The following is a 15,103-nucleotide window of genomic DNA, read 5'->3' as shown; positions in this document are numbered from 1 at the left end:
TGTATGTGGTTCAGAATCTGTTGTAGAAGCAAACGTTATATTTGTACCTGAATTACAGTTTGTTACTATTTACTTGTTTTCACAAGTTTAAAAAATATATAAAATAAATTGTATTTCATCTCTTTTTGTACGTGTAAAGGTGACATTTGTAATTATTTGTTATGGCTGGTGTCTTCTGGCCTCTCAGCCTGCCCCTCCCCCTTCTCAGCTAACACACCTGATTGACATCAGTAATCAGGTGGAGAGGGATAAAGGTCTATGAAGGGCTGAGAGGACCAGAAGGAAGAGAAACACAACATCAGACCAGCAGCAGACGTGTGTGGATAGTTCTTCAGGTTCCTATTCAACAATTTGTGAGTTTATTATTTTAGTTTGGACTGGAGATATCTGGTAGTTTATGTAATTTTAGTGTTTTGTAACTGTTTGTAGTTTAGATGGTGGGCGCTGGGTGTGACGGCCCTGTATAGAGTTGGCTTTTTTAGTGTCTTCCTGACTTTTGATTAGTTTGGTCAGGGTCTCCAGTCATTTTTGTTCAGTTGCTCATTTTTAAACACTTTGTTAATAAATACTTTGAAAATCTTAATTTCTGTGTGGCGTCTTTATGTTGTGCCCCCCCCCATCTCATATTGAGATATATCATGGTGTGACATATTGTTTGGTATGAAATTCCATGGCAACCCTGAGTATTTTTCACATTTGAACCAATATGGTTCAAATGTGACTTTCACCGTGTCAGAGTGGTCTAAGACGCTTGACTCAAGAATTCTTCCTTCTGCTGTCGTGGGTTTGAATCCCACTTTTGACATATACATTTTTTCATTTTTAACATATTTAACACAGTATATTTCACATTTACAAATACATATACAGTACAAAAATAAACATTTTAGGGTCAAGGTTAGGGCTAAAATAAAAGGGTTAGCGGGGTAGCTAAAAATAACTGACGGAACTTTAAATCACGCGGTGTACCTATCACGTGACCTAAACTGGCCAATGAGGGGCGCTGCGTATACATAAAGTGCCAGTATATGTTTAACGTATCCATTTGACAGTAATTATGTGTACTTTCAGTCATGTAATGTAGTCACAAGGTTTGTAAACAACACAATAGCAACTTGATCTGTTCTAAATTTATAAAATCTTCTTTTTCAGATGGGTTTTGAGGAAATGCTCTCCCGAGTGTGGGACTCCCAGCCCAGGGTGATCAAGTTTCCTCGTCGACACCTGAGATTCTCATCGTCCAATGGGCTGAGGCGACAGAAGAGGGACTGGGTCATCCCCCCCATCAACGTGCCGGAGAACTCCAGAGGACCCTTCCCTCACATGCTTGTCCGAGTGAGTGAATGCTGGCATTATTTCATACATGACAGAACATTTTTACCTGATCAAGAACAATTCTTTGGATAACTTCAGATAATGGATTCATAGAAAAATAAAGCCATTTATTTCCAGCCAGACACAGAAGTGTAGAATGTATAGTTAATGTAGCTTTAAATCACTGCAGCAGACTCAACATTTCTGTATTTTCTATCAAACACGCCCAGCAGGCGAGTCGCAGCGCTCTTGTCTCTGATTTAAGTCACGATGCCAGGTGATTTGTCTGCTCTGCTTCTGGGCACGGGACACACACGCACACACAGATTCTCAAATGGAAAGCACACAATGACGCACTTAATGCTCAGTGTTAGAAGAAAAGATCTAAGGAATACTCAGGAGCTTTGTGTCTCTCTGGGAATTCTTTACCTGGTAACATAGCCCATGGATTATTGTCGTATCACCGTTTAGTGCTTTGGAGAATACAATTTATTTAAATTGATAGCGTAGGCGAAAGCAGCAGTTTCCTTGGACTTATTTTGTACAGCCTCAAACACAAATGTACAAAATGTGTGTGTGTGTGTGTGGGGGGGGGGGAAACACAGAAAATATAGAAAATTACTTTCAAAACACAGAACAGGACATTATACTAAACTATAACCGAAATATAAAGAAAATATTTTTTAAGAAAAAAATACACTACATGTTTCCAAAATACATACGAAATGACAGAAACACAAAAAATGACTACTAAACTATCAAAATATACAAAACATTGAAAATATGCAAAATGTCCAAAAAACACAAAATTGCAGAAAAATAACAAAATACACAATATGCAAAATGTGAGAAAATACAACATGACAAAAAAAAGTACACCAAACAATAGAAATAGACTAAACTGTTTTTTTTTTTTTTTTCTTCTTTACAGTAAAAAAATTACGGAAAGAAACACAAAATAATTAAATATAGAAAAAATGCAAATACACAAAATGTTTAAAAAACACAACATTACAGGACAATACAGAAATCTATTACTAAAATACCAAAAAAATCTATTTTTACAAAAACATGTAAAATGAGGGAAACTTGTACACGAAACAATAGAAATGTTGTTTCCTTGAATAATGCTCAGATTTGTGTGTATTCTAAATGCTGAATTTTGATAATGTGGTTTTAGAATCCTGTCTGCTTCCAAAGGCTAAATCATGACTTCTCTATTCACGTTTGTAATTTCAGGGAAAATCAAGGTATTTCATTATGTCCTTTTACAAGAAAAATACACACATTTTGCCACAAATGTGTCCATGTTGCATAATTTCCTGTGTAAGTTGCAGCGGCTTAAAAACAACAACACTTGTGTGTTGGTGTCACATGACTACATGTATAGATGGTTAAAATGAAGCTTATTCTATAATGTTTGTGACTTGGTTGATTCATCACACAAGTGTGCATCCATAATGAAAAGTTAGGGACTCCAGGAAGAAGGTGTCATGGTTACTCACATCCTCACATGATAAGGAGAGTTTGCTCACGTTGTATTCACATGTAGGCAGGGGTGGACTGGCCATCTGGCATCGTCCCAATGGGCAGGGACGTTAACAGGCATGGTAACAGGTGGCCAAGAATGGTAGAAAAGTGGCAAAAACGTGGAAGGATCAGAGTGAAAATGTGACTGTAATGGGCCAAAAGCAGTCAAGAGTGGCCAGGTGGTATGTAATGGCAAAAGGTGGCTTAAATGGTCAAAATGTGACAAAGTGAAGGGGGGAAAGGAAACAAGTGGTACTAATTGGGCAAAAATTAGCTTCTTTGGATGAAAATAGTTTAAATAGGACAAAAATTGGATGTGTCAAAAACAACTTTTAAAAATGGACGAAAAAAAGGGATATTTATAGGCAAAAGGTAGCTAAAGTCAAAGGACATAAGTAAAAAGGGGTTCAAAAGTTTCCTCCTTTTATTAAGGTTTTCTGTTGGAATAATAATTCAAATTAAGGCTTAAAGAGCCACATGTTGATTATCACTAGCTGGGTTTTCATGACAGATTTTCACAAAAAAGCAATATTTCTAAATGTCGACAAAGTGTAATTACGATTTGAATCCGTTTCCATTGAAGGCTGTTTTGGGGAGGAGCCTTGAAATCTCATCACGCGAGACGTCGCTGCAAGAAGATGGACGTTCCAAACCTCCTTAAAACACGCCATATTCCTTTGTTGTTTCACGTCTAATGTGGCCTTAAAGTATAATGCGAAGAAATGTCCCAGTCTCCTCCTCTGTTTACACGTACTGCGTCATGTTTACTCAGAAAGAAGTGGTCATGTGACCAGGTACGTCACATCCTGTGACGTGTATTTGCGAAAAAGATGTTTCCATAGCGCTTTTGCGCCACATTTCAATATTGAAATCCTGTGAAAGCGTAAAAAATTTCTTTCCAATAATTGAGTTTTTTTTTTTGTTTTTTTGTTTTTTTTCTAAATTTGGGTGTTTTTGTTCCCAGTTTTTATTGCGCTATTTAGATTGTGCACTTTTCCACCATAAAGAATGAATGTACCCTTCGTTCTTTGGTTATTTCGTTTCAAAACCAAATAAAAAAAATAGAATAAAATGATTTTTTTGTTTTATTAATTTAAAACCAGAAACAGGAAAACAAACACCAAACAAGCAGCATTTTTCTGTTTTAAAATTAAATCTGGTTCTGTTTTGTGTGACATTTGGATATTTACGGGAAACTAGGACGAGAGCTTCATGTTTAAATCTCTAAATACAGACTTTTATTCTGCTGCTTTTGATAACGATGATCTTTTATCATGTTGTTATTATTTGTGTCAATGACGTTTTGTCAAAGATTTATTGATGCTGGAATTCTGAACCTGTGAATATCTGCCAACTTTAACAAACAATGTTACGGTCCAAATAGTATCCAGATAAACTCCCGGTTCGGACATAAAAAGAAGCAACGCATAAGTCGCATTACTGGTAAACCAAAAAATGGATGTTGCATAAAACATACACATGTGGAACCAACGGTGGTGTAATGAATCTACTGGTGCTCCTCGTTTCTTGTGATCAACTTCAGTGTGTGTTGACGGTTGCCGTTAGCGGTATTTATAACGTGCAAAATAACATTTTTACTGCCCTCAAAAAAGCTGTAATTGTTTTTGCAAAAGTGTAAAATGGTAGAAGTTCGAACATTTATCCTAACACCAGCCTCACAGTTGATAGTCAGTCATCATTGTAACACCACGAAACAAAACATAAACGTGAGCAGCAGCTTTTTTTGAGCTAAAACATCCACAGACTGAATGAAAACATGAGCTGGACCAGAAAACTGCTGAAATAAATCCTTAACAGTCCTATTATGTGAGGAGACCTGGTCCAGGACCTGGGGAGGGAAACCAGGACCCTCTAATTTCCCCCGTCACACAAGCAGAACAAGTTTTTAAAAAAAACCCCAGAAAAACCCTTTTTTTCTGTTTTGGTTTTAAATCAGTAAAACAAAATAGCCACACTGTTTATTTGTTGTTTTGATTTAGTCTTAAAACAGAATAACCAAAGTCTATACAGCTGTTATCAAACAGCTTAATTGATATTATGAATGGAGGTAATCCAGTTACTGCAATAAAATATTTAATGCACTAATCTTTAATCTCATCGACCAGTTGATGTGAACGTTCAGTTTAAACTGAATGTGTTTCAATGTGAAGTCGCTGTGAACAGAGCTTCCTCACCCCACGGTTCGTCTCTTATCACACACACACACACACACACACACGCAGCTTTTTCTTGGCATTTCGAACACACTCGCAGTTTCTCTTTGACGTACTCATACAAAGTCCCTGATGCCCATTTGTACAGCAAGGCTTAGACTCTTGGATTACAGAAATCGCCTTTTCACATACGTGTCAACAAGAGGGCAGATTGTCCACCAAGTCACTTCCCCTTCCTCACACACACACACACACACTCAGCAGCGACCATGCGGTGTCTCTGGAGGCTTGAGTGTGTACTGCTTTGCTGGAGAGGGAAGATGGCCCTTTTCAGTCCTTCCTTTTATTGTGAGTGTTGAACAGTTGGATTAAAGCTTCTACTTCACGCTGTTGGTCACTCACTGTTAAAGTCAGCTCTGTTTGTGTCATTTAAGAGTCTAAAAATAGACACTAGAAGAGCTGTTATTCTTTAAGTCTATAAATAAATAGTGTGTGTGTAGCTGAGGTAGTAGCTGATACACATAATTAGAGATTTTCAAGCTGTTTTGTTAATAAACGATATGTCAATATTGTTCAACACGTTAATCCCTTTTTTTTACACTACATGAAGTGCAATCTTTTTACATGTTGTGTTATTGCAATTAATTTATGTTATTGTATAATTGTGATCATCACCAGTCCTCCATATGGGAGGGTAAGAAACACTATTAAAGGGAGGATATACATAAAGAGTGCAGTGTTACACCTGGGTGAGGGGATAGGGAAGAGGGAGTCAGGGTAGGAAACGACTATTTTCAGTATTAATTGATATTGATATACACACTGACGCCTGCCATCATAACCTAATTTTAGATCATATTGACGCCTAAAGCATCTGATTAAACACAAAAATCACATTACTTATGTATTAATGCAGATTAATCACACTTTTTATATTGTTTTTGCACAATGGTTAGCTGGGTCAGTGTATGCTTTGGTCATTGGATTTTCCGTTAGGAAAAGTATATTAAATAACAAAGAACAAGTGTTAATTGATTTCTTTTTTTTGTTCAAATAAATTAATTTTTTAATCAAAAAATTTAATTTCTTTTAAAAAAAATTGATTAAAAATTTTTCATTTTTCTAATACAAAAAAAATTTATAGCTATTTTTTTAGGTTCGAGAAGTGAAACAATTTTTTGTTTTGTTTTTGTTTCTAAAAACTAAAACATGAAATGTTAGAAGGCAGGAACAAACAAAAGGCCTGCTTTTCTGTAGGTGGTGAGACCGAAAGTTGCCGTTTTGTTGTGTATTCTACATAAATCATCAACTGTGAAAATAAGAAAACTAAATGAACTTCAGTTGTGGAAAAAGTGACATATTTATTTTTGAACACTTTGTCTAAACAACAGCTCGTATCTGTTTTTCAGTATCTAATAATAACAAATCTACACTTAATGCTTTTACCCAGAGAATAGTGAGGTTCTGAACAACAGAGGAAAGTTTGAATGAAAAGCTGAGCTACAGAGTTGGAATAAAAAGAGTCTGAAAACAATCAATACATGGTGGGACGACTTCTGCTCAAATTGCAGTGTGTGTGTAATGAAAAGACACATTTATCCTGGTAATGTTCAAATTTAATTCTCTCGTGATGTTTATAGGGTATATTTATTGACTTTTATTTGAAATACACAATGCGACTCAATGAACAGATATATCACTCAGTGTCTGGTTTGATATGTATTGATCTATCGTACAAACACACAATACATTGACCTATCTAGTTTTAGATCACATTTTCTACTCTCAAACTTTCCCAGAAGCAGGTTTATGATATTTACAATGCTAATAAACCTTCAGAATAAACACTTTTTTGTAATGAACCAGTCCAAATAACATCCTTAAAGTGCTTTGTACTGGTTTCTATTTTGATCATCATTGATTCTTTGTCTTTATTTCCAACAATGAAAAAAATGAAATAAAAAAAAATGATGAATTACAACAGCAGAAATAGACCATTGAATTGATCCACAAACACTTAAATCTCTCAATTTATCATTTAGTTATTTATTACTTATTTAATCCTACCTCTTTATTCAATACCGATTTAATCTTTTTAAAATACTCCTAATACTACAATTAGTTACTCATGTACCATCATACAAACAACCTGCATATTCACATACAGTCCATAGCTAATTAGTATTAGTCAAAACAACAAAATTTCCTTAAAAAAAAAAAAAACATACATTACTAAAATACAAAAAAAAGCCGGAAAATACACAAATCTGACTAAAATACACAAAAATTCAAAATAACACATGGAAATACACAAAATCTACAAAAATGAAAAAGTGTAGAAAAATATTCAAAATTTACGAAGTATACACTGTATAAACAAATGAGGAAAAACATACAAAAACACACCAAACAATAGAAACTTTTTTTTTTCCTTTAAAGTGATGATTAGTAAAGCCCTTCTTCATTCATGTATCGTGTGAACATTATGTCTTTATACCAATACATTGTTTTAGCTCCACACTCATTATTTTCCAACATTTTACTCCACAAATGTACCAACAAAAACATTTCAATGTTGTTCAAACATTTACAATCTTTAAATTTCACTTTAATTTATAACCAGCTTCTCTTTCGAAGAACATGTTTTGGATGTTTTCTGGCAGTTGATTAGTTTTCGCTTTGTATAAAATCTGTTCTACAAGGAGACAGATTTTTAAAGTTTTATACTGTACGGAATTTGTGTGTTCTCAAAAACAAACATTATTATATATTCTCGCGGCTCTTTTCTGTAGAAATACTAGTGGCTGTGTTGAGCTTTTGTAAGTGTTTCTCCAAACCTCTGAACAGTGATTAAAGTACGCTAACACTAGTGAACAACAGAGAATGTGGAGTGAATAAGAATTCCTTTATTAATCCCAGGAGGAAATAGCTTTCATTACAGCCACTTAAGAAAAAATCACAAATAAAAGAACCAAACGTTTAACAAAGACGGAAGAAAGAATAAACATTAAATAAGTGTATAATTAAGTAAAATACTGTTAAAAATAAGGATCAGATAAACACACATTACAGTAGCAAAAAATAAAGTAAGATTAATAATAATACAAATGTGTCAAGTGATCCAGAATGTGTTTAATCAAAAAACTATGAATGAAAAATAATTTTATGTCCAACTAAAACATTACTTAGTTTTTCTACTTCTACTGATTTATAATAAATACAGTGTTGCTAATATAAAGGGCGACAGTTGTGCTGCTTCACAGTTTAGAATCATATTTAAAGTGTAATTGATTTCCTGCAAAGGTCAAACTAGTGCAGCTGATCACATTTCATTTTTACGTCACGTCAGCGTTAGGCTAATTTGTTAGCTTGATGACGAGTAGGCACAAGAAACGATGTTATATCAAATGATGAAAGTCCAGTGATAAATGAAAGTAGCTTCTAAAGAAATAACTAGAAATCACTCAGACTTTCACCACGCCATAGCAGTCCGTCCTTAAGTCCATTCATCCATAACGGTGGGTTTTGTTCAGATCCAGATGAAACTCAGAAGTGTGATAGAGCAGTGGTTCTCAAGCTTTTTTGGTCCAAGTTCCCCCTTTTGTCCAACTACAACATTTAACTTGGGAAACTATTTAAAATTAACTGTAGATCATAATGATGGAATAAACGAGTGATTACACACATTTTAAAGAATCTCATTTTGTAAATAAGTGGAATAAAACAGTATTTGGTGCTTCCTGAATTATTTATTTCTATAGTTTTGATCATTTCCTGTCATTTTCCCCCCTGGTGTGTGACCAAGACTTTTCAGTTCATGTTTTAATGATTATATTTTTTAATGAGAAATAAACATAACAAAAGCCCATATTTTTAATATGTATAAATATTAATGCTTTCATTTGTTAATTTTCCGCTTTCTCTCTTTCTCAAGTCTCTCCTGTATTGTGATCTACAAGGGATGCGTGCACCCCTAGTGGTAGGGGTACACGTACCCCAATTTGAGAAACACTGTGATAGAGGAACCAACTTCACACGTCTGAGTCAGATTTCATGAACATCAGGCTATTATGAACCGAGATGTTGTTTTTTTTTTAATTTTGGCAATTATGAGATATAGGGATTTTTCAATTCTTAAAACTGATCTAGATTTGGATATTGATCTGGGTCATCCCAAAATCTAACAACTTGTTCCTTGTCCAATTTTGGATATCTTAAATTAAAATGTAATCAAAATCTGTTGAGGTTTAATTTATTCAGAACACTGTTCTTGAGGAAATTTACTTTGATCTCCTGACATGTTTTGACTGTCAAATACGTCTTCTTCAAAGCCGTCTGCTGATCGCTTTGATGTTTCCTTGACTTCCGCGTAATTATTCCAGCAAGTTATTTTTTAATAATATGTTATGGTTTCATTCATTCAGACAAATGTTTTTCAGTAAATTTACTTTGATCTCCTGACATGTTTGGACTGCCGACTGCCAGTCTTCTTCAGAGGCATCTGCTGATCGCTTTGATGTTTCCTTTACTTAAGCTTAATAATTCCAGGAAATTATTTGTCTTCTTTTTTTGAATAATATGTTAAGGTTTCATGTATTCAGACAACTGTTCTTCAAGAAATGTCCTTTGATCTCCTGACATCTTTCGACTGTCAACTGTCAGTCTTCTTTAAAGGCGTCTTCTGATCGCTTTGATGTTTCCTTGACCTTTGTAAGTACAGTATTGTACTGAATAAATGAAACCTTATACTATTCAAAAAGAAGACAAAAAGACCATGCTGGAATTATTAATAAAAATCTGTCCATTAGTTTTATAGTTAGATTGTTTGTGGACAAAAAAAATAATTAACTCTGGGGAAAAAAATCAATCATTCAATCTCAAATGTAGGACAGTTATTATATTAATATTAGTGTGAGCTTTATAGGTGTTGTTCAATAATCTAATTAAAAATGTGTCCCTTCTTTTTATTTTGGTTTCAGGAAACTATTTTGTGATGATAATCATAAATGAAATAGGAAAGTCAGTAGACATTTGCCTTGATTGTTAAATCGTGAAAAAACAGAAAAGCTGGAGCTTTGTTATCACTGGTTTACCATAATGGTGCAAAGAAATACGTTAAAGCCTTTGCTGTGAAATGACAGTGGACATGACAGGTGAAAGTGGAGCAGAGCAAATGGAGCGATTGAAAAACAGTTTGAGATAAGTAGATGATACAACAGATGACGAGAGCTACTCCACTTTCTATGATACTGAATAACGGTGAGGGATGGAGATCAAAAGAGAGCTAGAGGAGGAGGGTGTGTGGGGGTGGGGGACACAAAGTCTTTGGCGAGGGCTTTAAATCTGTGAGGTGAGAGAGGCCAACATTAGTTTCAGGCCATTTGTAACATTCTCATCTGGACCGTCTCCTGTAGTACCGACACACAGCCCAATGAGCCAAAACTGATGGAAAACAGTCAGAAAGTGAAGAGAAAGCTCCTCCGTCCATTTAAACATGACTCAAGGGGCTCACTTCTCCTCTGACCCACAGTTAGGACAAGACATGTAACAGTGGACCGGAAAGAAATCAGAACATCAGTAATGAGCGCAAACTCTATCAAATCACATACAATACTATAGGTTTAGTCACTTTAGGTCATCAAGGAGACACAATCGCAACCATTTTGCAACTTAGAGGCTTGGAAGGATTAGAGAACATATGTCAAACTTAAGGCGAGAGCTGCAAAGCATCTAGTCTGGCCTACAAAAAGATTTTGTTCAAAGTAAAAATTGCAGCAAAACCAGGACTTTTTGTAAATTGACATAAGTTGTAGATAAAACACAATGAGGGTTGCAATACTACATTATTTACAGTGATATTAAATCTCAATTTTTTTAAACTTCTCAATCACACAAAATTCTTGCAAAATATATTGAAAATTGTAACAAGATTTGTTGCACAGTCAAGGAATTTTGACCAATTACTTAACATTTTGGATTTTGTTTAAATTGATTGCTTTTTTCTGGTACTTCAGGTCAAACTGGGCCGTGTGTGGCCCTTTAACTCCAATGAGTTTGACGCCCTTGATTAGAGGGTGGACACCCGACCCAAACCTGACGGGTCGGGTCTGGTTTGGAGAGATTTTTAGAACTGCTGATGGTGCTCGGTTACATAGGCTGTGTTCAAAATCACATACTGAATTACACTAAGTCTGATGTCAAAATGAGTATGTAGTGCATTCACATTAAATAGTATGGAACGATTGAGTGCGTGTGAAACACTCGGATGTTTACTGTATTGGGACATTTTGGAAGTATGCACAGTGGGCACACTAGTCATACTCAACCGTCCCATGATGCAGTGCAAGCGGAATGTAAATTGTTCTGAGACCAGCTTCAAGCTGAAAATCAAACTTTTCAAAACAAAAGCATCTCTTCTTGTCTTCCATTAGTTTTTTAACGCTTTTGTAAATAGGGCTCTTGTTTTGAAGTTAACAGGAAGTTTTGTCAGCAGCACAATGATGGGTCTTCGAAAATCCCAGATATGTCAGCATGAAATGTGTCTACGTGAGTTTTATGGATCAAATGAGCACATGCTGATATTCTACCTGGTCACTTTCTCACTTCAAATGTTTTCAGAACTTTTAAAGGTAGAAAATCAGATATTTAGCCTCAGTGTGATTCAGGTTTTTAGCATTGTAGGTTCCAAATGCATCTTGGGAAACTGTGGGGACGCTCATCATCTCTTATTATCCTAACAATACAATAGTTGATAGACACTGTGGGCCTGTTTGATGTTTGCTTGTTGGCCCGTGCGCTGATCGGTTCTGTTGACATTAACGGTTGTTTGTTAATAAAAGCGGGCTAGCTGATTTGTAATTACAGAACTCTCTCCTGGTCAGTTCTGGTCAGACTGTCCTAAGCACGCCAGGTACCATTGTACACTGATCGCGCTCACCAAGGTCTCTGCCGCTATGTATGTATTATCCCTAAACCCTTTTACAAAGAATCTGACCAGCATCCCTAAAGCTTGACTCTCTCATTCCTCCAAACCACCACAACACTTACCACTAAAACAAAGATGAATTTGTTTTTAGGAAAAAATCAAGTTTTAACTCTCGGGTTTGGGTCGGGCTTGAATAGAAATATCTTAATGCCTGTCGGGTTCGGGTCAAGCTTAAATGAAAAAATGCGGACCGATCCACACTCTAGTAGGGATGTCACGTTGTTGCATTAGCACTGACGTTAACTCTGCAACGGGTATTTCTCTAGCTGGTTTTCCCACTCGTGTTGCACAGCTTGGTCTCTGACATGTCTTGTATGTAAACAGTCTGACTGCCTGCTATGGCTGCTCCGATGCACAACAAGAGCTCACAACAACAGCTTCATAGATGCCAGAAAGAGCTCCAATGCACGTTATCGTGTTTTATATTGTAAATGAAACAGTATTAAAGATTTTTTTTTTTTTAGAAAAGAACTACAGAAACCTAACCAAAGAGGAAAATCTGAGAAATCGGGTGGACCTAATGTAAACACTGCACCAGAATCGGCCGAACACGGCTGCTTCCCATGGATTGTATTTTAAGGTGAAAAATTAGACAAAAAAGTACTTCAACTGATTTTTTTTTTTTAATGATTTGATGTATTGGAAATGCATTAAACACATTAGTGCAGGTACCCTTTGAATTTTAAACCTGCTGCACACTTGATTTCCTGCTTAATGACATCTGTTCAATCACTGTTCGATATAAAGGATGTTTTGAACACAACAGATGGCACCGAAATGATTAAAATCTACCCATTTCAACACATTCCTTTATTTATTTAGATCTAGTGGTTTAGCATGTGGTGTTTTTTATTCATGATTTAAGAATAAACAACCACTTCCTCTTAGAATCCTGGAAGATTGTATACCTCTAATTTATGGCTCTTTTGTAATGAAGAAATGTAATTTGAAACAATAATCAAGTTGAGAAAATAATGAGTTGACAATTAATAGCATGTTAATACAAAGCTATACAATTTAATGTTGCTTAGCTTGATTCTTATTTTCCATAGCAAGCTTAGAAGGAGCAGAAAGTGAAAGTCTGACCAGCAGTAGCAGTACAGAGTGAGTTTATTGCGCTTTAATGATTATTTACCCCGGCATAAACCTCAGTGTGAAATCTTTTTGATTTATCTTTATGTCTGCTTGGTGGAAGCAAGGTAGACCATAATATGTGCTCAAAGGCTGAAATGAAAACATAAGTTTATTTACAGGCTCAGTGTATTCTATTACGACTCATTATGAGTTTGTGATGTGATTTTTAGATATATTTAGCTTTATTGGATCCTTTGTGTTTTCTAATCTTGTGCCTGTGTGTGTGCACTGGTTTGCTTGTTCTTTGTGTAATAAAAACTATATTAAGTGCTTAATTAAAAAATTTACATGCATCAAAGGTTTAAAAATGCGCATTTGTGTTTTGTCTGAAATATTACAGTCTAGTGATTTAACGCGCACAGTTTTAAGTCAAAGTGAGCAATGTTTACAGGAAATACATCTTCATTTCTACTTTCAGTTCCAAATAAAAAGCACTACTAAGTCCAGGTAAAATACTTAATTATTCATTCTAAGTTACATGAGAATTTACTGTATATAATAATGATAATAATACCAACTTTGTTTTAACATGGATCTGCTTTAGTTTAGTATCCAAGTCATCATTAGTTCCATTTACTAGTGGTGAGACACTAGACAGAGTTCGCGATACAATACAATATTTAGGGATGAAAAAAAGGACAAGACATTTTTGTAGTTGGAAAAATAATAGTTTTTATTCATATTTAACTATGAGCATACTCATAGTTAAATATGTTTGAAAAGGTCATAGTTATGACCTTTTCAACTTAATAGGATTATATATTAAAAAAAATACTTAACAACATAAATAAACCAATTTTTCTTATTCAAAGTGCAAAAAAAAAAAGCGAAAACAGAGACTGCATAAGAATTAATCATGTCATGACATTCTTTAAAACATAAATCTGTTCATTAACTTTGCATAACAAGTGTTTTTAAAAACATCACACTAGAACTGACAGTTGACAGCCCAGATTTAAGATATGGACATGTTTTGTTTATATTCCAACACCATTAGCACGTCTACATTTTGGCAGCAGTTGAGATTATTGGAAATGAACTGTTTTCTGTAGTTTGGGATGTAGATATGCTTCTAACCTCCAATAATGCGATATCACCCGAGCCATCAATGATTGATCCTGTGACAATTAATATCACCATATATTGTTGCACGATATGTCGTCCCAGCTTTACCAGTGTCATGCAATTTTTGTTTTGCATATTGCAGCCACATGTTTCAATAACAGAAAAACATCAGTGGTTATTTCACAAATGGCCTACGCACTTTGGTCTCAAAAAATTGCTTAAAGACAGAGGAAAGCTACAATGGCCTCATGTAAAGGATTTTCAATATCTGTGAGTGGTGAAATAACCCAAAGTTGGGGTCCAAAATAAAAACTAAGAAATCACATAACCAAAAAATATTTTATACCCCAAGAAAAAGCCATGTTTATACTATGAATTAAAACAGAAATCAGTTTTTTTCTTACATTCCCAAATGCAGTTATGTGCCAATGAAAATAGTAATAAAAAAAGTATTTTTTTTCGGATTTCAAGAGCGTGTCACCCAAACCAATGCAAATATGTGACTAATCACTAGTGATGTGAACAGTCTATGTACATAGCTCAAAGCCGACAAACCCGACAAACATTTTTCCAATTTTGAGGAGCTGGCACATCCACCGGATAGAATGTATAGCAGATTTTTTCTGTATATTCTGAGAGTAGATGAAGCTGTGTTACTATACATAATTTAATTATCCTATGTGGTGTAGTCCCTGAGATATTGGAAGCTGAAAAATAAGGACGAATGAAAATCGACACATACACCCCTCACTAAATTATCCATATCTCAAAAAGTAATTAATCTGATTAAACTAAAAACATTTGCAGTTTGCGTCTTTAATGATTAAGGAACCATTTGTGAAAAATTCTGAATTTTTTGTGACCGAAGTGCGTGGGAATGTCCTGATAATGTGTTGAAATG

The 15,103-nt window shown here is 35.0% G+C and overlaps 1 protein-coding gene across 3 annotated transcripts in view; it reads left to right on the top strand.

The window, feature by feature from the left end:
* cdh4 (cadherin 4, type 1, R-cadherin (retinal)) overlaps positions 1-15,103 on the top strand; it is a 383,532-nt gene that overhangs the window by 261,627 nt on the left and 106,802 nt on the right. For 2 of the 3 annotated variants that reach the window (XM_028447500.1, XM_028447499.1), the window contains exon 5: positions 1,153-1,335. In XM_028447500.1, the coding sequence (XP_028303301.1) occupies positions 1,153-1,335 (183 nt within the window). Of the gene's footprint in view, positions 1-314; positions 354-1,152; positions 1,336-15,103 lie in introns of those variants that run through there. The other variant, XM_028447501.1, reaches the window with a different exon arrangement.

This window comes from Gouania willdenowi, chromosome 5, assembly GCF_900634775.1.
Source record: "Gouania willdenowi chromosome 5, fGouWil2.1, whole genome shotgun sequence".
NCBI lineage: Eukaryota > Metazoa > Chordata > Actinopteri > Blenniiformes > Gobiesocidae > Gouania > Gouania willdenowi.
This window is presented reverse-complemented; position numbering and strand designations above follow the sequence as displayed.